The following is a 23,737-nucleotide window of genomic DNA, read 5'->3' on the forward strand; positions in this document are numbered from 1 at the left end:
TTGTTGACCGGGAGGGGGCAGGTTTAAGCAACAGAGGCGAATAATCTCCTTTGTCCCGTGCTTATGACTTTCCCAGAGTATCTGGTTGGCCACTGTTTGGTTTGGAACCCAATTCACAAACTTTCTTGCATACTCCTGTGCAAAAATGTGCTGGAATTCAAGTGAGTAGCTAAGTTGGAAAGATTTGTTTGTTTTAATAACTTCTAATATTGCCAACCCCCAGTTTTCAAAGGAAGCTCAAGGCTGATAGCAAATCCAGACATCACGTAATATTAAATATATATATCTCAGCCTCCATTCCTAGTTCCATTCATAAGGCCTAAATAATGAAATACTAAAAAGTCTAAGCTGCAATAATGATGTTCAAAACAGCCATAGGAAATTTAAGTGACATCAGGTTGGCACTCTCTCTTTTCCAATTGGCTTAAAATTGTTCCCCCGCAGCTTTGTCTGAAGACATTATTTGCTTCAGTGGGAATCTCTCATGCCACTATATTGGCGTTTCTTGCCAATATCAGAAGAGCTCAAGCAATTTGGTTTGTTTTGGTTACTGGCATCATAGAAATATAGTAGAACTACATTCTCTCTCTTTATATAGAAAAAACCCCCTGTGTACCCATATGTGTGTGTGTGTGTGTGTGTGTACGAGCGAAGTGCTCAGCATGCTTTTAAAACTCCAAGGAAATTGTTTGCTGCTCGCCTTGTTCAAATCCGAAATTGATGTTCTTGGTGCGTCGCCATGGCAGCGCCAGTGTGACTCAACCAGTGGCAGTAAGCAACCTGCTGTGTGCTCACTCAGAGCTGCATTTGGGATTTGTGTGTGTGTGCTTGTGTGCGCGCCTGTTTTTATAGCAAGTCACATGAAGGAGCGCAGCTTCTGGCAGAGGGCTGCAAACTCTTTCCTCCATGACCCCAAGGTCATGCTTGGGAGGTTAATGGGCAGGGCTGTGAATATGCTGCGCTTTTAATTCTTTGCCTCCCTACCAACATATCAATCAAGGTGAAAAGTGAGCTAAGAAGTTGCACGGGGTGGAAAGAAGTCCTAGGGGGTTAATGGGGGGAAGGGTTAATATGGGGGAATGGCGGGAGTGGGTGGGTTGGTGAGTAGAGTGAGCATAGGCACAACAGTGTGCGTGTGTGTGTGTGTGTGTGTGTGTGTGTGTGTACACATGTATATGCACACACCTATAGAGGTCTATGCACCTATATTATTTCCAGTTTTGTCCTGCATAATTTAAGCTGCTACCTCAGGGGAAAGAACAAGGGCAGCTCTGAGAGTGTACAGAATGGGCTGTGGCTCAGTGGGAAAGCATCTCCATGACATGCAGAAGGTTCAGTCTCCATCATCTCCAGGTGGGACTGCCTGAAGCCCTGGAGAGCTGTTGCCAGTCAGTGCAGAAAATACTATTCTAAATGGGGCAGTGGCCTGACTTGGTATCAGGCAACTTCCTGCGTTCCTGGGAAGGACCATAGTACAGTAGTACCTTGGAAGTCAAACGGAATCCGTTCCAGAAGTCTGTTCGACTTTCAAAACTTTTGGAAACCAAAGCACGGCTTCTGATTGCTGCGGAAGCCCCATTGGACGTTTGGCTTCCAAAAATAGTTCGCAAACCAGAACACTCACTTCCGGGTTGGCAGCGTTCGGGAGCCAAAATGTTTGAGAACTAAGCTGTTCATAAACCAAGGTACAGCTGTACAGTGGTGGAACATCTACTTTGCAGGCAGAAGGTCCCAGTTGCAATCTCTAGCATCTCTAGGCAGAGGAGGAAGAGACATCCCTACTTGGGAGAAATCCTGAGGAGCTGCTGCCAGTCTGTGTAGAGACTATATACTGAGCTAGGTGGACCAGTGGTCTGATTTGGTACAAGGAAGCTTCCTTTGGCCACCATAAGTTTACCTTGACCTTCTCTTCCTCCCTCTTTGGTACAATGGAATAACTATCAAGCCTAAGATCCAGGTTCAAAGTCAGGTTCAAATTACAGCCACAAAGCTGACTCTGGGCCAGATATTTCATCACAGTTTCTCTGTCTAACTTATACCATGGAATTGTTAGGTTAAAATGAGCAGTGCATCCCATGTGTGCTCCATAAGAACATAAGAAGAGCCCTGTTGGATCAGCCAGTGGCCCATCTCATTCAGTTTCCTCATTCAGTTTTCAGTGTCAAAGCTCCCTCCCCTCTTGCAGTTTTCAGCAACTCGCTTTCAAGCATTACTGTCTCCGACTGTGGAGGTAGAGCATAGTTATCATGGCGAGTAGCCTTAACCTACACAATTTTTTCTAACCCTCTTTTAAAGCCATTCAAGGTGGTGGCCATTACTGCCTCCTGTGGGAGAGAGTTCCATAGTTTGCACTGTGTGAAGAAATGCTTTCTTATCTTTATACACACACACACACACACACACACACACACACGGATAAATGCCCTTTGAACAAAGTTGAAAGGGTTAAAACAGAGCCTTCAAAGCAGGAAGAATGAATTTCTGGGGGAAATTAACTTATTGCAAAACTTTAGCAAAGAAACCATTGTGTCCCTTGAAGCTTTTCTTTTGTATCAAGGAGCCTCCAGCCTCCAAGCATCTTGGCTATGCTCCATTTACAATCCGTCGTGTGTCGTCCCCCCACCCCAATAAATCTCAATGCGGCTGCCTGTTAAAGACACTTCTGCCATCCCTCAGCACTGTTTGGTCTGATGTTTGTGTGTCTCTTGCCAGGTTGTGACTCGGCTTATCCATTTGCTTGGTGAGAAGATCCTTGGCAGCCTTCAGCAAGGGGGTAGGACGATGCATCCTTGCCTCCCCTTTTTCCCTTTCCCATGTGTTGGGGCTTGGCAAGGTGGAGAGGGATTGGCTGTTTCCACTTCCACACTCTCCTTGGGGTGGAAGAACCAGCCAATTGGCTCTTTCTTTAAGGTGATTGGAGCGCTGCTATTGGCTGGAGAGATGATTGCACTGCTGGAACTGTCCTTACACTGTAGTTCTGCCCCCCCCCTCTCTCTCTCTGTGTTTGAGCTTTGTACAGTCCAGCATTGACTGATCCATGCTTATTACATTTCCCTCCACTCTTACCCATTTTTCCGCTGTTTCTATTCTTCCTTTTTCTGTGACTGGAAACTTGGAGCAGAAATGAGCTAACATTCTGAACAACAGAGCCTAAATATGTGGCTAAGAATATTTCCATTCAGGAATTTATTTCCAGGCATTGACATTGCACAACAATTGTTACAGAGGCTGGAAGGCTGGACTGGCCCACAAGCAGAAATCAAGCATTTAGTGTTGCCAGCCCAGTACTGTAGAACACACTTCTATCAGAGATGTGACAGGCCCCCTTGCCTTTGACACTCTGACATCTCTTGAAGACTTGGTTTCTGCCAACAGGCCTGAATGATTGTATGTGTTTTTAAAAATAGAATTATGTTATAGCACTTCTGAAGTGCTATCTGAAGTATTCCTATAAATAAATAATGGTAAATTCTGCAACTAACAGCTTGTCCCTTTCATGACACTAGGAATTAATTGCCTGGTGTTTGTATTTTCTTATACACTTTTGAAAACCAATAAATAAAAAATAAAATAAAATAGCAGCCACCTAAGGCTTCATCCTGCCCAAACAGTAGAGCCAGCCCTGGCAAGTGCATGTGTTTGTGTGTGTTTGGGAGTGGTGTGAATAATGTTCAGCTTTCTGAATGGCTGTTCTTCACAGCAGGTCACCCACTTGGACTGCATGCTTCTGGGAGCAAATGGGATGCCAGCAACCCTGCTAGCAATCTCTCCACAGTCGCCATCATGCCTGTGTCAGAAGATGTGCCTCTCTCCACCTTCACCCTGGAGCTCAAGCACGCCCTCTGCGCTATCGGTAAGAGGTCTCAGCAGGTGATGTTGTTGGCCCCATTAAATGGATGGGAGGAAGGGGCAGGGGGGGCATCCAAAGGCTGTATTTGTTTATTTATTTGATTTAAAAACCTTTGTATATGACTTAACTCCAAATAAAACCTTTAAGCAGTTTGCAAAACACACACATAAAATATACATTAAAACTATCAATGAAAGCCAAAGTTAAATTATCAGTTTAAAAGAAATGTCGGCCTTTGCCGACTGATTTGGTACAATCAGTACCAATTAGATTTGCATGTTTGGGTAGGATTAGCTAAACAAAGACTGTTTTAAGCAGGCGATGAAAGTAGTACAGTGAAAGTACCGTATTTTTTGCTCTATAAGACTCACTTTTTCCCTCCTAAAAAGTAAGGGGAAATGTGTGTGCGTCTTATGGAGCGAATGCAGGCTGCGCAGCTATCACAGAAGCCAGAAGAGGAAGAGGGATCGCTGCTTTCACTGCGCAGCAATCCCTCTTGCTGTTCTGGCTTCTGAGATTCAGAATATTTTTTTTCTTGTTTTCCTCCTCCAAAAACTAGGTGCGTCTTATGGTCTGGTGCATCTTATAGAGCGAAAAATACGGTACTTGCCTGTGCACTGCCTCCGGAGTGTAGGTGCTGCCATGCTGAAAGTTCTCTTTCTTACCAGCACAGGATATTTTGTATTAGCCAGTGTTACATTATGTTGCATCCAATGTACATCCTATGTGGAGAAGGCCCATTTGAAACTGATGGGTGTGACTAACATTAATTTCATTGGGTCTACCCTGAGTAGAGCTTAGTTGGATACATTTTGCGTAAATAAAACCCCTGCGTCCAGTCACGCTTCCCTTGCGCAGCTCTGTTCAGAAGCTGACCTGGCAGGAGAGCAGAGTAGCAGCGGTCCTGTGTCCGTGTGAGATGAGGGATAAATCAAGTCCAGAGACAGTTCGGTTCTTATCTCTAGAAGCGTTTATTTACAAGCCATAAAACAGTCACACTCCATCGGAACTCGGTGACATTCTCAGCCGTGCTCCAAAAGCACACACGCAGCCTCTGTGCCGAGCGGCTGCTCAGTGAGAAGTGAAAGCAAGTCTGAAAGCAGTCACGCGCTGTGACTCACTGCTCTGCGACAAGCTCCTCCTCCTCCCAGATACAGGACACCACGGAGTTCTGACCCTGTCAGTTCCAAACTCCACATACATCCCAAAATATTTGACAGGGGGCCTCATATTCTGGCTTCCAAGACCCAAGGGTGAATTAGAAAGATACTGTGTGTGTGTGTGAGAGAGAGAGAGAGAGAGACTTGAACTTTTCTCTCTTCCCAATATTTTCCTCTCCATGTTCAATTCTTTTCTATCCCTTGATCTGTGTTGGGCAGTTGAAGCACTGCAGGTCAGAGTGGCAAATCCTGGCTGGCCCCCAGCTAAGACCCAATGCAAAGCCTCTGTTGGGACATTGACCAGGAATAAGGCTTGCCTGGGCCACAGCCAAAGACAACACTGACCAAAGTGATGATCAGCTCATAAGGCAATGTCCAAGCAGTCCCTGAAAGCCAGGAAAGCATCCTCTCTGCCAGGAAGTCAGGTCAGCTGGTTGAAGAAGCAGAAGATGATGGGTCCATAAAGGAAGGCAGACTGGCTGTTGAGCAACAATGGGGAAGCACCAAGAAACAGGGAGGCACTGTCTGGGGATTATGGGAATCATCATCCAATTCATTTCTGGGCCCAATTCAGGTTGCTCATGTTTGTATTTAAAAGCCTTAAGCGACTCAGACTGGAAGACCACCTCCTTCCCGACAGACCTTCTTGGACTGTACTACTTTCATTGCCTGCTTAAAACAGTTTTTGTTTAGCCAAGCCTACCCAAACATGCAAATCTAATATTTCTTTTAATCTTGATAGTCCCTCCATCCTCAGAGACTGGGGGTGGGGTGGCCTGGAAGAGGGCCGCCTTTGTGGCAGCCCCCAAGTTGTGGAAATCCCTTCCCACAGAGCTGCATCTGGCACCTTCATTATACACCTTTCGGCAAATGCTGAAGTGCTACGGACTTCCGGGTCAGCGCCATCGACGAATGGCGGAGTTCCTCCGACCAGAGGAACGGGCTCTGTGAAAATTGGGTCTTCCCACCGCGGCGAAGGCGGGGACCCGCTAGAAATCCCAGGCGGAGGAGCCTGGGAACGTGGGGTTCGGCAGAGCACCAAGAGCGCCTCCCCTACTCGCAGGGAAACCCCCTCTTTGGGGCTCCGGAGCGAAGTGGGGTGAGCAGCGCGGTGCAGCGAACCGATTGATACTTTCATGGAGGGAAGCCACACAGCCATCGCCGGAGAGCGCTGACTTTTTCCTGATGACAATTGGACTCTAAACAAAGTACCCGTGAGTAAAAACGGAAAATTGGATTAAGAAATTTGTGAATTAGGCTCCGAAGCGGGAAGGTTTAAACAGGAAGTCCGCCTTCCGCTTTTTGTAAACAGACTGAAGCAAAAACCTTGCAATCTAATAGCCTGGAAAGATTGAAATTTCCTGCATCTACTACCAATAAAACCCCCTTGGAAGCAGGAGAAAAGGGGGGGGGGGGAATTTGACTGTTTAAGCCTGCAGGAGAGAGAGTAAAGGAATATAAGTTTCCATCGTCCCAAACCTGGGAACGGTGTGTCAGGACAGAAATCGTTGGAGACATCCATTGATTAAAAGTGGAGCACTTTGACAGATAGTAAAAACAGAGGACTTCCGGGTTGGCGCCATTGTTTAATGGCGGATTCCCTCCGAGCTCCGGAGGGAATCGGCTCCATAGCGTCTGGGTCTGGCCGCTGCGGCGAAGCGGAGACCCTTAAAATCACAGGCGCGGATGCCTGTGAACACAGAGACTCGGCGGGCACCATTTGCGCCCCCCCCAATCCGCGACGGAGCCTTTTTAAAGGCTTCGGAACGGAGGCAGGGTGGGGCGTGGTGCTGAGAGTACTCCCTCGCCTACGGAGTGAAGCCGCAAGCCATTGACAGAGAGCGCCAACTTCTTCCAAGACCGATTGGACTCTAAAATATAAACCCGTGAGTAATACGGAGATTGGAATCTTAAAAATTTTTAATTTTGGATTTGGAACGAGCGGGAAGGGGCTAAAAAGGAAGTCCACCCCCCCCCTTTGTAAACAATTTAAAGCAAAGGACTGGGCAGCTAAGGTCGAGAGAATTTGTTTCTTGTTTCTTTTTAATGAAAGATCCTGACTTCACGGTTTTGACACTATAAGAAGATTTACTGGAGGATAAAAAGAATTTTGGGAGCTGAAATTTCACACCCCCCCCGAGACCCGGGAACGTCGTATGAGAAAGCCTGTTGTATTGAGGATTTTGACAGCTGTCAAGTGAGCTGTCAGCTGGAAAAAGAAAACATTGTTTCTGCTGTTTTTGCTGGTTTATTTGGTACAACTTGTTGAAAATAAGGAGAGTTGATACAAAATAACTGGACTTTTGGTTTGGAGCCGAAAGGAACATTAAGGAACTAAAATCCCCCTAGAGGGGTAACAGGGACACTACACCACAAAAATGGCTGGAGTATGTAAAATCCAAGCAGAATTGGACAGAGCACTCGTTCTCTTGGGAAACTTGCAAGATGAATACAATGCTTTGTCTACAGAGGTATCAGTACTACACTGGACAGTAAACAACAGTTTTGAGCCTGATAAGGACTTGAAACAGGAAGCCTATTCAACTGAACAAATAAATGAAACTGAAAGTGTAGATATGATGGAGCAATATGTTGTTTTTGAAGAAAATGAAGGAGGAGCAGGAGATTTGCAGGAGTCAAAGGAGAGTTACAATATGAGGCCTGACATGATGATAAAAAAGGACAATAAAAATTGGATGTGGAAAGCCTGGTCTGAATGGGACTTTGGAAAATGGAGAGATCCCCTTTGGAGGAGATCTGAAGACCTGAGGATTACAAATTTGTTGAAAGTGAAAGCTGGAGCTTTGGGGACATATGGATCTGAAAGAAATTTGAAACAAGAGTTGGAGTACCCCATAGGCTTTGTTTTTAAGTATGGAGGACTGGCTGGAAGCAACATGGAGTCTGTTGGGCCGGAGCCCCTCCGAGACTTGGGGCTTAACATCAAGGACTATCAAAGAGACCGGCAGAAAGGAACTGAGAGAGATATAAGGGCCTCGGACGTGAGATCTCCAGGCTAAATAAATAACATAAAGACTGATGGATATTGGTTGGGGACTGGAACCGGGAGAAGGGTGGGTGGAGGTTGGGAATCCAAAGGGTACATAAGGATAATTTGCTTTTTATATTTTGTTAGTGGTAAGGAAATTGGGTAAATCGTGGAAGGGAAATTTTGGTCGACCTTAGGAAAAAGGCTTAAGAATAATTAATGAGGTATAAGTATTGATGTGTGATTTTAATAAGGTAAAATTGGTTTTTTCTTTTTAAATTGATTGAAAATAAGGCTGTTAGAAATAAATTGAGGAAATGGAAAAAAGAAGTAAAGTAAAACAATAGTATGTTAGAACAAATGTTTAAGTTAAGGTAAAGAAATAAGTTAAGGACTTGCTGAACTGACAATCTAAATTGGAATACAAGAAGGGGAGGTGTGAGGAGGTCTGAGAAATAAGGTTAAGAATAATAAGTATCAGAAATTTTATGTGGTTTTTTCTAATTTTTTTTTCTTTGTTTAGTTTTGAATATTATGTATTTTTGTGTTTTTTTCTGTTTTGTGTATTTCTTGTTTTTGTTTGTTGTGTGTTTCTTGAAAATGCCAATAAATATTTAATAAAAAAAAAAGACAGATAGTAAAAACAAACTAACTTCAACACTGCTTTCTGCATTTCTGCATTTCAAAGAAACAAAGTATTTGAAAATCGAAAGTAATTTTCCTTTGTTGGATACGTTTTTAAAGATGGATACAAATAGAAATTATGTCCCCTAGAGGGAGCCTGTCAGTTTGCTGTTGCAGTTTATTCTGAGACTTCACAGCTGCGAGATTGAGATCGTGGGACCAGTCGTTTGACCTTGAACAGAAATGTGCTGGGAGGAAGTTTTGGTGTCTGCCCTTGGCAGGACAAATGCATTGCTGGAGCAGTTGCATGAGAAGATGAACTTGATGAATGAAAAGTTGGACTTGATGACTGCTGTAGCCAGTGAATATGATTTAACAGGAAACAAGGATAAAGAAACTATACAGAGACCAATTCAGGAAACTGGTTCGACAGGGCAAGTCCAAGGGCAGATGAAGACGGAAGAGGTTGCGACTGCACCCCAAGCAACACAAATGGTGAGACCCAAAGTCCTGCAGGAGCAAAAGCTGCTGCTTTGGAAGATTGAACTTGGAGTGTGGCTGGAAGCGTCTGGAGTCAAGGAAGCTCTTAATTCTGGTGGGACTATGAAACAGGTTGACAATTATCTTTTGGATAACTACTTTTTGGATTACAATGGCGATGACGGGGAGTGGGACTGCGGGGAATGGGCTAGCTTGATGAAGGAAAATGGAGATTATTACCGGCTGGAATTCCCCAGAGACCCACTCCCCAAGGAGAAAGGAAAGAAACTACAAAAGAAAACAACAAAAGACAAAGAGCATAAGCACAAACAAGAACAAGAAAATTTGCAGAAGGGGCATAGAAGAGATTTAAGGGCCTCGGACATAAGATCACCAGATTGATGGACTGGATGCAATGGTTAGAAAGGACTGACATAACCCGAGACCAGGAAGAAGGGACGTTGGATAAAAACTAGAGAAAAAGAAAAAGTCTATAAAAAGAAAAATTTCTTTCTATTTTTGGAATTAGTGTAACACTAATGAAATATCAGGGATTACGCTGGAATGGAACCAATTGGCTTTAGTAAAAAGGATTTAAGGAGTTATGTAGAAATATGGCTTAAAATTTGAATTTTAAGATTTTTAAGGCAAGATAAGGTTAAAGAAATTAATGTAAATTGAACAATAGAATATAGCAAAAGATGGAAAGGATATGTTGAGTTAATAAATAAGATAGACTGTTAAGATAAATTATTTAAACAAAAATTGAGAAATATGGGAAGAATTTGCTGAAACTACGAATTAAGCTAGAATACAAAAAGGGAGGTGTGAGGAGGTCCGAGAAACAAGCAAATGAAAAGATGCAATATGGGATTTGTATTCTTTTTTCTTGTTTTTTCTTTTTGTACTTTCTTTTTGATATATTTTTCTGTTGTATTTTTCTGTTCTTTTTTTTCATACTTATGTATTTTTGAAACTTTGAATAAATATCATTAAAAAAAAAAAAGCAAATGCTGAAGTTGTGCTTCTTTACCTTGCTTGGCCTTTAACACTTTTTAAAGGACCCACCTTATTTCTGTGATTGTAAGTTGTTGTGAACTATTTTTAATTCTGCATTTTAATTGTTGTAACCCACCTTGTGAACTGAGGGTGAAGGGCAGACAATAAATTATTGAAGGAGGAGGACGCTAGATGGGCAAAGGCTGGGCTGATATATTTAGCCACGTTCAAATCCCAACTCAAAGACTCCAGCCTTTCTCCTTTATCTTATTCATCCACCTCTTAGCACAGCAGCCCCACTCTGTTTCATCCAATTTCTGGCTTTCTGACGGCTTTTCCCACAAAAGAGCCATAGCTCCTGTCCTGCAAACCTTCTACCCGTCAATTTTTTCAAAAGGCTGAAAGCCTGCTTTGTTTAGTGAAGCCATGCAGGGTTTCCACCCACCCACCCCTTTTGAGTGTTGTCTGGCAAGCAGCACAGTGCCATTCTCGTGCAGAGAGGGCCTTGTCATCAGCACTGTTTGCGTGGATGGATGACGTCTTTTTTTGTGAGGGGGTTGGGGGGCACAAATCAGTGTTTGCGGAGACAGCCCTCAGCGAGCCTCAGCAATGCTGGTTTCTTTGCTCTCCAGTCCTTAATATTCCTGTGCCTCTTCACTCTATGCACTGTTAGAAACAGTGTCGGTCTACATGGATCCTTAAGCTAGATCAGAAGCATCAAAAGAGACAGTGGGACAGTCTCCCTCGGGAGGTTGTGGATTCTCCTTCCTTGGAGGTTTTTAAGCAGAGGCTGGATGGCCATCTGTCATGGATGCTTTAGCTGAGATTCCTGCATTGCAGAAGGTTGGACTAGATGACAATTGGGACCCCTTTCAATGCTATGATTCTATGTTTCCATGATTCTAATGGTCAGGCTCAGGGATGGGGAACCTCAGGGTTTCATGTGGCCCTCCTCACCTCTCTGTCTGGCCCTTGAGACTCTCCCTAAGCCAGATACCTCTCACGCCAGGTCACATCCGGCCTTTGAATGTGGAGATTCCATTCAACCATCAGTGCTAATAGCTGCTGAACAAAACAGCTTGTTACTTCACCTCTTGGCCTGCCTTTTCACCATTTGCCAAATCCCTCTTTAAGAACTTAAAAACATGCCTTATACCGAGTCAGAACCTTGGTTCATTTAGCTCTGTATCCTCCACACTGACTGGCAGCAGTTCTCCAGGGTTTCAGACAGGAGACACTCCCTACTTGGAGATTAAGCAGATGCCCTGCCACTGAGCTGCTACCCTTCCCTGAGGTGGCCACACCTACATCTTGTGGCAATGCATTCCACAGGGTAATTGTGCAAATAATAATAATAATATAATAAATTTTATTTATATCCCGCCCTCCCTGGCCAAAGCCGGGCTCTGAATGGCTAACATCATAGAAGTAAGACAATGCATAAAACAAGCGATCAATAAATTAAGATACATCCCACAATTAATTCAAATAAATTAAAATTAAAACTGGACAAGTGGCAATCTTCAGGTTAAAATTAAAGGCGGTTACCAACTGTTTCCACTGATATTATAAGCACCTGTGAGTGGGCTGGGAACCTCCTTTGTTCTTGTTCTTAAACAAGGAGAAAATGAGTCAGACTGAATCCTGACCAAAGGCCTGGCGGAACAGCTCCATCTTTCGGGCCCTAAGGAAATCCCACAGGGCCCTAGTCTCTTGTGAGAGAGTGTTCCACCAGGCCGGGGCCACGGCCAAAAAAGCCCTGGCTCTGGTCGAGGCCAGTCTGATCTCTCTGGGGCCCAGAATCTTTAGGATGTTGTTATTTGCAGACCATAAGATCGTCCGAGGGGCCTACCAAGAGAGACAGTCCTGTAGGTACGAGGGTCCTAGGCCGTATAGGACTTTAAAGGTTAAAACCAGCACCTTAAACTTGATCCTGTACTCCATCGGAAGCCAGTGCAGCTGGTATAGCACTGGGTGAATGTGATCCTGCGGTAAGGACCCCGTAAGGAGTCTTGCCGCAGCGTTCTGCACCCGCTGGAGTTTCTGGGTCAATTTCAAGGGCAGCCCCACATAGAGTGAGTTACAATAATCAAACCTGGAGGTGACCGCCGCATGGATCACAGTGGCGAGGTCGGGGCAAGAGAGGTAGAGGACCAACTGCTTAGCTTGGCGGAGATGAAAATATGCCACCTTTATTATAGTTGTAACCTACGCCTCCATAGAAAGGGAGGCATCAAAGGTTACACCCAAACTCCTGACGGAAGGCGCTGTCATTAATTACGCCCCCACAAGGGATGAGAGTTGTCTCCTCAACCCCATATCATCTCGACCCAGCCAAAGGACCTCTTTCTTGGAAGGATTTAACTTCAACCAGCTCCCACGTAACCATCCAGCCGGTTGAAATAGTTTCCTTTTCTCTTCTGGATGTGTTGTCAGCCCATTTCCCCTTGAAGACCTATTATTATTATTATGGGAGACTCTCACAAATCCCAAAATGGAGAGTTGGGGGGGGGTGTCACATGTTTGTGGTGAGAGGTGTTTGAGAGTTTACCTGCTTTAACAAATCTTATGAGATTGTGGAGGGGAATATAAATTTAAAATGCAGCACCTAGTTTAATTATGGGACTTGCTTCCACAGGGGGCAGTGATGGCTTACCAACTTTAAATGAAGATTAGACAAATACGCGGAGGATAAGGCTTTCAATGGCTGCTATCCACAGTGACTGTGCTATTCTTATGTTCTTAAAAGAGGGTAATGGTCAAAACACCTAAGAAATAATCTTCCCTGGAGCAGTTAACTTCACATATTCTGTATCTCCTTTTTCAGAAATCAGTGTGGGGTCCTAAATTCTGAGTCAGGTTGCAGACCTGGGTTTCCTTCTAACAAAGTCCCAGAACAGCAGCCAAAACCGCCTCTGCACTGTAATGAGGATGCAGTTGAGTGTGCGAGAGGCACATGCACCACTTTGCTTCAAGCATCAGGATCTGTGACTCATCCCAGTGCAGGCTCGAAAAGTGTGTTTGTGTGTGATAGAGAGAGGCAGGGAAGGTTGTTTACCAGGAAAGGATGATTTTCTGTGTCCTCTAGATGCTGTTAGGGGAAGAGTTGTCTGCTGTGCGTTGTTGAAGCTGCTTGGTGTCAATGGCCAAGACAGATCCCCGTCTTTCTCTTTTTGCTGATTAAGAGCTTAGTGACTTAAACAGCCACATGGAGGCTGTGAGATGGGTAGAGGAGGTGCCTGTCCTGTTGTGTGTGTATGGTTGGTTTTTTTATAAAGAATATAGGTAAAAGTAAAGGGACATCTGACTGTTAAGTCCAGTCGCGGACGACTCTGGGGTTGCGGTGCTCATCTTGCTTTACTGGCTGAGGGAGCCAGCGTTTGTCCGCAGACGGCTTCCGGGTCATGTGGCTAGCATGACCAAGCCACTTCTGGCGAACCAGAGCAGCGCACGGAAACACCATTTACCTTCCCGCCGAAGTGGTACCTATTTATCTACTTGCACTTTGACGTGCTTTTAAACTGCTAGGTTGGCAGGAGCAGGGACCGAGCAATTGGAGCTCACCCCATTGTGGGGATTCAAACTGCTGACCTTCTGATCAGCAAGCCCTAGGCTCTGTGCTTTAGACCACAGCACCACCCATGTCCCAAAAGAATATAACTTCACTGCAAAAAATGCTGATGCTTAGTATCTTTTTGGGAGTGCTATCGCTTTCCTAATCTGCAGCTGAGAGACATTCTGGGTTCACAAAATGTGTAAGAGGAAAGTGACATCATTTCATGCCATTTGGTTAAAGTGTGGGATTCAGTACTGTAACTGAAATATACTCAGAGTCGCAAAGTGATTTCATGCTCTTTATTCAGCTCATAGTGGTGAGGAGGAATGAATGTCCCTTCAAAGTATCTGCTTTATATACATTATTTACACAATGGGCTGCACATGATTGGCTAATTCCGGAATTCTACTGTAAGCCAATCAGGTTGTGGATTCACTTCTATCTGGAGCATGATTGGGTGGTTTCTGCCAACCAATCATACTGCTGCATTGTTCTAGGACCAGTCAGACTGCTGCATTCTGAATCCTATTGTTCTAGGACCAATCAGACTGCTGCCTTTTGGATCCTATTGTTCTAGGACCAATCAGACTGCTGCAGTTTGGATCCTATTCAACTCAGTACATAACAGTAACAAAGTTGATCCTGTTGCTTGCCCATGCCTGCCCTGCAGCAAATCTACCCCAGGAGATTCCCGTCTGTGATGGGTCTTGTGGAAAGTGCACCAGATTGGTGAAAATGAGCTGAAAAGTTGCAGTGCCACCAAATCTAAAATCAGTAGCAATTGCATAGAAAAAGAGGAAGAATGAGAATAAGGGTGTTGAAGAGGAGCAGACCAGGCATCTGGTAATGTGAAGGCAGCAAAGGTGTGGTGTTTTGATTGTTGTTGATTTATAAATCACTTTCTCAAAACAATTTACACATAAGATAATTAAAAACAGTTAAAAACACAAAAATTCAGCAATACATTTGAGATGAGACTAAAAACCTAACAAGTGGGACAGCTGTAGCAAAGACCCATTTATACAGCTGGGAATGCTGTATAACATATTCTGTTGTTTCCGGAAAGTGCGGATAGTGGGCACCTGTTGTTTCTTAAGAGGAATGCTGTTCCGGAAAATAGGGGCAGCTACAATGAAAGCCCTGCTAGCTTCTAAGGTCTTTGGAACTTGCAGGAGAAATTCTCCCACAGATATATTTTGCACCACACATACACCCCAATGCAAATATTTACCTACTCATTTGTGGCTAGGGTGTCAGACTAGAACCTGGGAAACCAGAGTTTCAAATCCCTACTCAGCTATGAAGCCTGCTGTGTGTGTCCTTGGGGGCCAGTCACTGCCTCTCATCCTAACCTCCCTCGTAGGGTTGTTGTATGTGGATTAAATGAGGAAGGGGAGAACCATGTACACCACCTCTAGCTCCTTAGAGAAAAAGGGGGTGGGATATCAGTGCAATAATTAAAGTCACCCTTTCCCACTTGTGATCCTCGGCAACTTGTATTCAGGGGAATGGTGGTAGATCTTTCCTGCTTTGATGTGGTGACACATGAGCATCAGAAACAAGTTTTCAGAAGAACACTGCTGCACTATGGCCAGGAGACCATCACTCTCATGGCCTCATGTGCCCTCCTCTTCCCTCTGCCATCCACATCCCATACGCATGGTGCTCATTCAGGCGCCGAGCAACTTGTTCCTCTAATTTGCAGCTGGGCCGGCCTTTCGTTAATAGGAAAATGAGTTATTTTGCTCTGTGCTGTGTTTCTGGCAGGGTTTATATTTCATACTTTGCTCGGTGCGAGCACTTCTGTCAATACCACCCGTGACCTTTCTCTTTCTGGCATGACATTAATCCCTTGCTTTCTCTCTCTCTCTCCTTCTCTCCCTCACTTCTCACCCCCCTCCCATCTGATGTGCCTTACAGCCGCAGTTACTCTGGGGGGAGAGCTTTGGTTCTTTGTTGACATTTATAGCAGCAAATAAAAATAGGGCCGAAAGGCAGCTGCAGCGAGCAAAGCGGCTTTGGGCACGAGGTGAAGTTGTTTTTTCAGAAGCAGGGTTCAGGGCCTCTGTGGAGTGTTCAGAAGGGTAAAAAAATATATCCAGAGGCCTGTGTCTACAGAGTCAGTGAGCTGAACAAAAGATACAAGATAAAGAGCTGCATGTGTAGCTCTGCTTCTTTGTGACTGATTTTCAGGTTTACTAATTAGGAGGGTAAATGCTTGTAAATGCATGCACCCATGGCGAGTTAGGAGCCTTCTCCAGGCAACCAGTCAGAGGAGCATATATTAACTGGAAAGGAGCTGTGTGCTTGTCCCAGGGGTGGCCCATCCTGTTTTACCACCTGAGGCAAACCAGGAATGTGTTGCCCCTTGCCCCCCCACCGCTGCTGTGTCCCGTCTGTCCACCACTTTCGCTGCTGCCAGAATGTCCCCTGCTCCCCCAAATTCCTCAAGGCCTTTTTGCTCACCTTTTCTGCTGCTGGGGCATGGAAGATGAGCAGTAACACCACCCACCAGAAGTGAGATGAGGGCTCAGTACTGCTAGTATTTGCCCTGGTAAGGCAGAATCCAGAAACTGTCAGTAAAGGGGGTGAATCAGAATGTGTGGTCCTAAGAAGCTAGAAAATCTCCTCCGCTGAGGCCTTGCAGGAAGGTCCTGAGTGTCTCTGTGTGGAAGCACCACTTTCTAAAAAACCACCCGCTTCAGTCCAAAGTGGTGCACCAGTCTCTTGATTTAGGGGGCAACTGATGAGCAATACTGAGAAGCAGCCAGAGCAAATCTGAGACAGTGCAACAGTCTCTATTGTGTGGCTCTCCAAAAGAGGATAGTAGTATTTCATGTGCTTAGACAGAAATCCTTCAAGGTCCCAGTATCTGTAATCGGGTGACAGAACCTGCAGCCTTCTCCAGGCAAAACATGTTGCCCTGCTTCTTGGACCACAGCCCATTTTATTTTCAAACTTAAAAGAAGGAACACTCAAGATGTTTCAATGCTATACCAGGATACTGAAATGACAGCTGATTTGTTCTGCAGCTTCTCTGGGGTAGTTGATGAGGATGAGCCATTCTTGGTTTGTATGCTTGCTAAAGGAAAAGCCATGATTTGCAGGACAGCGATTCTGGAGTTTTTAGATGCTCGGAAGACACTCAGCTGTGCTGACCACTGTAGTCCATGTGTTGGCAAACTTGAAGCTGGATTACTGTGAAGCACTCTGTGTGTGGCCAGTGGCGTAGCGTGGGGGGTGCAGGGGGGCCGGCCGCACCGGGCGCAACATCTGGGGGTTAGGGTTAGGGGGCGCAAATCCACGGGTTAGGGGGCGCAAATCCACGGGTTAGGGGGCACAAATTACTTGCCTTGCCCCGGGTGCTGACAACCCACGCTACGCCACTGTGTGTGGCTGCCCTTGGGCCAGGTTCGGAAATTCCAGCTGGTGCAGAAGGCAGCAGCCAAACTGCTGGAGGGGGCATCTGACCAACAACCTGGGGCACCATCATATGCACTGGTTGCCCATCTACTACCAAGCCTGGTTTGAGGTCCTTGTATTACATTTAAAAGCCCTGAACAGCTTAGCTCCGCAGTACATTGGGGACTGCCTGAATCCTTATATCCTAGCTCAGTCACTGAGATGATCTGCAGGAATGTCACTAATTCTTCAAGTTGGCAAGGCTCATCTGATAACAACAAGAAATAGTGTCTTTTGTATCATTGACCCATTCCTGCAGAACACCTTGCCAACAGAGATGCAGAAGGCACTTTCCGCTTCAACTTTTAAGTGCCTGCTGAAAACTTTTCTGTTCTGTGAGGCTTATGCAAGCAATCAAGAATACATTTTTCCACAACAGTTAGCTGATTTCTGATTTCAACTTTTTATATGGTTCTTATTGCATGAGTTTATATACAGTTGTTGTAAACCACTCTGATACATATTTTTGATGAAAAGTGATATATATATTTATAAATAAATATATTCTTCTAGGTCCTGCTCTGGTCCTCACCAGTGACAACATCAAACAGCAGCTTGGTTCTGCAGCTTTGGACAGGTAACTCCTGCGTTGTCTCTTTAGTGTTGTGGAGGATGTTTTGAGCTTTTCATCATTTTAGCACCAGACAAAGATTTTTTTATTCACCTGGGCATTTGGATAGCCCTAGCAGTCTGTCTCTTGATGGTTTATTTTTGGCATTCTTATGTGGGTGGGATGGGCATTTTATAGTTCTGGGTAATTTTTGTACATGATTTTTGGGTGATTTAAAAAAAATATTTATTTTGTTTTAATGTGGTTTTTCTCCCCTCATTATATTTAGTGTGCTGTTGTCCCAACAATGTAAAACGATACATAAAATTGATTTGAATTCAATTATCCTGCCTCACAAGGATGTTGTGTGAATAAAACAAGGTGGACCCCACCAACACAGTATACATCAGTGGAAGTGCAAATGGGCTTTTAAAAAATGAAAATAAACCCTAACTGCACAAGTTTAAGATTCTCCAGTCTGGGATTGGCAGGGAGCTTGAATATTTTAAACTGCCATTAAACAGAAAAGAAAAGAGGAGGGGGAAACACCCTTAATTTCCTGTGGGTTCATTTTTCGCTCGTCAAGCCCCTGAAATATCAGGCAGCTGTCAGGTTAATTAGCCCTGCTTTTGAAGGCGTTGGATGTTTTTGCCTCCTTTTCTGAAAAGTTGTCATGAAATGTCTGATTAATGTCTGGCATCTGCACATCCTGTGTCTATTGACACAGAGTTCCTGGGTGGAATGGGAAGAAGGCAGAACCCACACAAATAGGAAGTGAGCTGGGGAAACCCTCTGCTGAAGGGGATGGGTTGTGCTAAGGTAGAAGATTTGGATCCTGAGGTTAGGAGGGTGAATAGCATTGGGGCATATAGAGTGTAGGAAGGAAGCTTTCTGATAAAGCCAAATTACTTCTAGGCCTATTCAGAGCAGACTCATTGAAATCAATGGACATGACTTACTTTGGCTCATTCCCTTAAGTAGATCTGCTCTTAAGAGGGCTTAGTTGGGAATGAAGAATACAGTCATCCAGAGAGAGCAGATGTCCAAATGGTACAGTGCAGTGCTGTGCCGTGCTCATTCTGATGCAGAATTTTTTTTCCATCACTACCCCTCTCTATTCTGAAAGAGCTGCTTTTAATGGGAGAGGTGGCAACTCACATATCCCAAGGGATATGCTATGAAACAGGGGAGCTTTATTGACATTACTGCTCCTCCTGCATAGCCCCCATTTATTTCAGCAGGGATTGTGCAGGAGAAGATACTGATAGAGGTGCCCTCAGGGTGGGACTTTGAGGCAGATGTCCTGGGTCCCTCTCAGCAGAATGGACAAGGGAGGGGGTCAAATGCAGCAGGCTTTATCACTCGCGGGGTGGGGAAAACTGGTGAGCCAAATCTCCAATTCCTCCACTTGCCCATTGACCATCTCTGACAGGTGGGCAAGAACATACCCATCCCCCAGTCAGTTACCTAATGGGATAATGTCAGGGGACACCTATAAAAGTTCAAAGGGTTCCCTGTAACCACTGATTGACCCTTGCAGCAATCTTCTTTTGAATGTGTGCTTTCAGCACCAATCAGCTGATCAATGCTTATAGGGAAACCCTTTGAAGTGAGACAGGTGCAGGAAACTGAGCCAGTGTGTGCGCTTCAGGTGCTCAAGGCATGAAGCTGAGGACAGATGAGAAACCTGTTGACTTCACACCCCGCTTGTGGGCTTCCTGGACAGCAATCTAGCAGGCTGCTGCGGCAAGGAGGATGCTGGACCAGATGGACCTTTAGTCCCATTCCTTTGTCCCAGAATCCCAACATCCTGCCTTTCCCCACCCCTGCTACATGCAAAGAGCCTGCTGGGTCAATTCAGGGACCTGTCCAGCCCAATATCCTGTTCTGAAAGTGGTCAACTAGATGCCTGTGGGAAAACCTTATGAGGACTCCTAGGGCCAGGGGGTGGGGCAAGGCAGGTGGAAGGAGGCCTTGCCTGATGAAGTCTCTCCCCTCACAGTTCTTCCTCCAGGCATAGCTTCCTTATGAGGACTCCCAGGGCCAGCGGGTGGGGCAAGGCAGGTGGAAGGAGGCCTTGCCTGATGAAGTCTCTCCCCTCACAGTTCTTCCTCCAGGCATAGCTTCCTTATGAGGACTCCCAGGGCCAGGGGGTGGGGCAAGGCCTTCTTCTACCTGCCTTGCCCCACCCTCCAGTCTCTGCTTCTCAATTTGTATTGTATTATTTTATACACTGTGGCTAGCTGTTGTTTTATTGATTGTAGTTTTGAAATTATTTATTGTAATTGTTAAGAGTAGATTTCTGTTTAATTTTTATATGCTGATATTTAATATTATTCTATATTATTCTAATGATGAATGTTACTTTATTTGATGTAGGTTGCCCATTTTAAAGTTATGTTTTATTATCACATTTTTGTACAGTCAAACCTCCATTTCGGGATGCATGCGTGGCAAACCCAGAAGTATTTTACTAGGCTTTGCCACATGCGCATGAGCAGAAGCGGTCCTCAGGTTGCGGAAACCTCAGGATCCGACCAGACCTCTGGAATGGATCCCATCCGCAACCGGAGGTACCACTGTATTGCATTAGATTGTTATAAGGTGTACATTCTTTGTTTCTTCAGCTTGTAAACCGCCTTGGGTATTGTAAGATAGAAAGACGGTATACAAGTTAAAAGTGATGGAGGAGCAGAAGAGCACTCACCCCACCCCCATTGTTTCCAGCAGCCAGTATTCTGAAGCACCACTGCCTCTAACTGTGGAGGTAGAGCACAGCCATCCTGGCTAGTAGCCATTGCCATTGCTCTTCTCCCCTGCTGTCCCCACAATCATGGGTTCTGACTGATGCTTCAAGACCAAGGCCTTTGGATACAAAGAGCCCCCTCATACCAGACCTTCCTCTTTGTGTCTCTCCCCTCTTCAGCATCCACGAATACCGCTTGTCCAGTTGGCTGGGCCAGCAGGAGGACATGCACCGCATCGTGCTCTACCAGTCTGACAGCACTCTCACGCCCTGGACTCAGCGTTGCATCCGGCAGGCCGACTGCATCTTGATTGTGGGCCTGGGGGAACAGGAGCCGACGGTTGGAGAGGTGAGGCTTTCCCAAACCTCTACCTTCTACCATGTCATCCCACTTGGCTCAGTATTTTCTACTCTGACTTGCAGCAACTGTCTAAGCTTCAGGCAGAGGCTCTTACCAGCCCTTCCTGGAGATGCCAGGAATTGTACCTGGGACCTCTTCCATGCAAAGCATGCAGTACCACTGAGATACTGCCCTTCCTCTAAACTTAAAGTAAGATTCTGTTCATCATTATTTTGAATAATAGAGCAATTTTGTAACTGCCTTAATATTGAGCTGGACCGTTGATCCTTGGCAGTGACTCACCAAGTTTTCAGACCGTTTCGCCCCCAGCCCTAACTGCACATGTCGGAGATTGAGCCCTGGTCTGCCGCAGAGCTGCTGCACCCTTACCCAACATGGTATATCGCATATCTGGAACTTCTAGCCCACCTTGCAAACCAACATTGTATCTTGCAAATCTGTGGATATGCTCTAGTCTGTCTGCAAACTAGCTGCACAACATACTGAAATGTCATCCATCCTGCATTCTATACCACTTAGGAAATGAAATCACGTACAGTATAAAGACGTCTGAGAGGGAGGATTTAAGAGAGCAGCTTTCTGCTTGTGGGCTGCTTTCTGTGTCAGCTGCAGCCTACTTAGCCCCACTATGCAAGCAAGTCAACTTTCTGCCTGCTGGAGCTTATCAACTCTTGTGCTGAGGGTTGGCACTCCCGATTAAACTGCAGGCACCGGATTTACCGAGATGAGATTCAGGCCATGTAAGCTGCTTTTGTGTTGGATTCTGAGGTCTGCTGCTTTTCTCTCTCCTTTTTTCTGTTCTGATTATGGCAGAGCCTGGCAAAATGCATTCACAAGCCTGTTCTTAGGACTGCACCACTAACACCTTCCTCATAGTGACACCCCTGCCCTTTCCAGTGTTGCACGATGTGACCATATGAACTCAAGATGCACACTCTTTCTTACGCAAAATGTAGGAAAACAAAATAAAAACCCCACACCAGTCTCTCAGTCATCCAGCATAGCTATGGTGCTTGGGAAGGATGGTGAAAATGATTGAAATGCCCTGGAGCTTCTTATTTATAGAGACAAGATAATAAATAGGCTGTGAGATACAGAAGTTATCAGCGCCCAGATATGTTATCTGCTCCCTGGGATGATTTTCTTGCCTCTCCCTTTCTTATGACTATTATGATTATTTCTTATTATTACAGTTTCTTACTTCTTCTTCACCCTAAGATCCCAGGGCAGGTTACAATTTAAAATACAACATTAATATTAAAACATAATATTGCACAATATTAAACGCAGTTTAAAATAACTGAAACTAGGCTAACTAGTACCGCTCCAATTTTTTTATGGTCATACAAATTCAGTGCACCTGCACCAGAACATAAAGACACCTGATGGATCAGGCTAGTTCAGGGGTCAGCAAACTTTTTCAGCAGGGGCTGGTCGACTGTCCCTCAGACCTTGTGGGGGGCTGGACTATATTTTGGGAAAAAAATAAATGAACGAATTCCTATGCCCCACAAATAACCCAGAGATGCATTTTAAATAAAAGCACATATTCTACTCATGTAAAAACACCAGGCAGGCCCCACATATAACCCAGGGATGCATTTTAAATAAAAGGACACATTCTACTCATGTAAAAACATGCTGATTCTTGGACCGTCCGCGGGCCGGATTTAGAAGGCGATTGGGCCGGATCCTGCCCCTGGGCCTTAGTTTGCCTACCCATGGGCTATTGGCCCACCTAGTGCAGCATCCTGTTCTTGCAGTTGCTAATCAGATGTCTCTTCTAGGAACAACCCTGTGAGGCAGGTTAGGCAGAGAGTTGATGATTAGCCCAAGATCACCCAGTGAACTTCGTGGCAAAGGAGGGATTTAAACCTGAGTCTCTCAGGTTCTAGTCCTGACAATATAACCACCACATCACCAAGGTCCATTAATTACATGGGGTCTACTCTGGGAAGAACACAGTTGGATACACACCTATATTTTTATCCTTGCATATTTTCCCCCCATTCTTTTGCAGGTCATGGGGAAGTGAGAGAGGGAAGAAAGCTTATTCTAGGCACCCCAAATCGTACTCAAACCACCCTTTCGCCCATGAGATTAACCAGTTGCTTCCCATCCATTTTCAAGCACATGCTTTCTTCTCTTTTTTTAAAACAGAAACTGGTATTATCTAGAAGCTGATTCTATGGTAGTGCCTAATTCACACCATAGCCATTAGGAGAAATGTATCTTTGCTGTGTAGCAGCACAGCATTTCCGAAGGTCATGCATAACTAACTATCCCCAGTGTGCCTGTTGCAGGCCAGGGGGCAGGAGCAGGCAACTAAATCAGTGTGCTAGCACATGAAGTGTCTCTGTGAGTGATGTGGGATAATTGCTGCAGGACTGGGCCACTGGCAGCTGTGCTCACCTGGACAATCCTTTTCTATTGCTGTTCTAGCTGGAGCGGATGCTGGAGAACACGGCTGTCCGAGCCCAGAAACAGCTGATCCTACTTCACAGGGAGGATGGCCCCCTTCCCTCCCGGACCGTGGAATGGCTCAACATGCGTAGCTGGTGTTCAGCCCACCTCCATCTTCGCTGCCCCAGGCGGGTTTTCTCCCGGCGGAGCCTCCCCAAGCTGGTAGGTAGCTTCATGGGGGGGGGGTGGAAATCCAGTGCTGGGCCCGATGGCAGCCTGGGCCTGACTCTGCAAGGCGCAAGGTGCAATCCACCCCAGCGCCTAGCAGAGCAGGGCCTTTGGATGTTGCTGAGGGGCGCAGGGCCTGTTGGCAGTGTTGGCTCAGCTCTGCAAGGCATGGGGTGAAATCCATCCCAGTGCCTAGCCAAGCAGGGTCGTTTGGTGCTGCTCGCTTGCATCTAGTAAATAACTGTCTACTCAGAAGAAAGCCACATTGAGTTCAGTGGGCCTTACTCCTAGGTAAGAGTATGTGGGGCTATAGTGTTTTATTTAGGCAG

The 23,737-nt window shown here is 45.4% G+C and overlaps 1 protein-coding gene across 9 annotated transcripts in view; it reads left to right on the forward strand.

The window, feature by feature from the left end:
* PNPLA7 (patatin like domain 7, lysophospholipase) overlaps positions 1 to 23,737 on the forward strand; it is a 114,982-nt gene that overhangs the window by 54,041 nt on the left and 37,204 nt on the right. For 5 of the 9 annotated variants that reach the window (XM_083596937.1, XM_083596931.1, XM_083596932.1 and 2 more), the window contains 5 exons: positions 2,713 to 2,773; positions 3,704 to 3,853; positions 17,634 to 17,697; positions 20,597 to 20,765; positions 23,220 to 23,402. In XM_083596937.1, coding sequence (XP_083453063.1) covers positions 2,713 to 2,773; positions 3,704 to 3,853; positions 17,634 to 17,697; positions 20,597 to 20,765; positions 23,220 to 23,402 — 627 coding nt within the window. Of the gene's footprint in view, positions 1 to 2,712; positions 2,774 to 3,700; positions 3,854 to 17,633; positions 17,698 to 20,596; positions 20,766 to 23,219; positions 23,403 to 23,737 lie in introns of all 9 variants that reach the window. The other 4 variants (XM_083596933.1, XM_083596934.1, XM_083596929.1 and 1 more) reach the window with 1 other exon arrangement.

This window comes from Podarcis filfolensis (genome assembly GCF_964270895.1).
Source record: "Podarcis filfolensis genome assembly, chromosome: Z".
NCBI lineage: Eukaryota > Metazoa > Chordata > Lepidosauria > Squamata > Lacertidae > Podarcis > Podarcis filfolensis.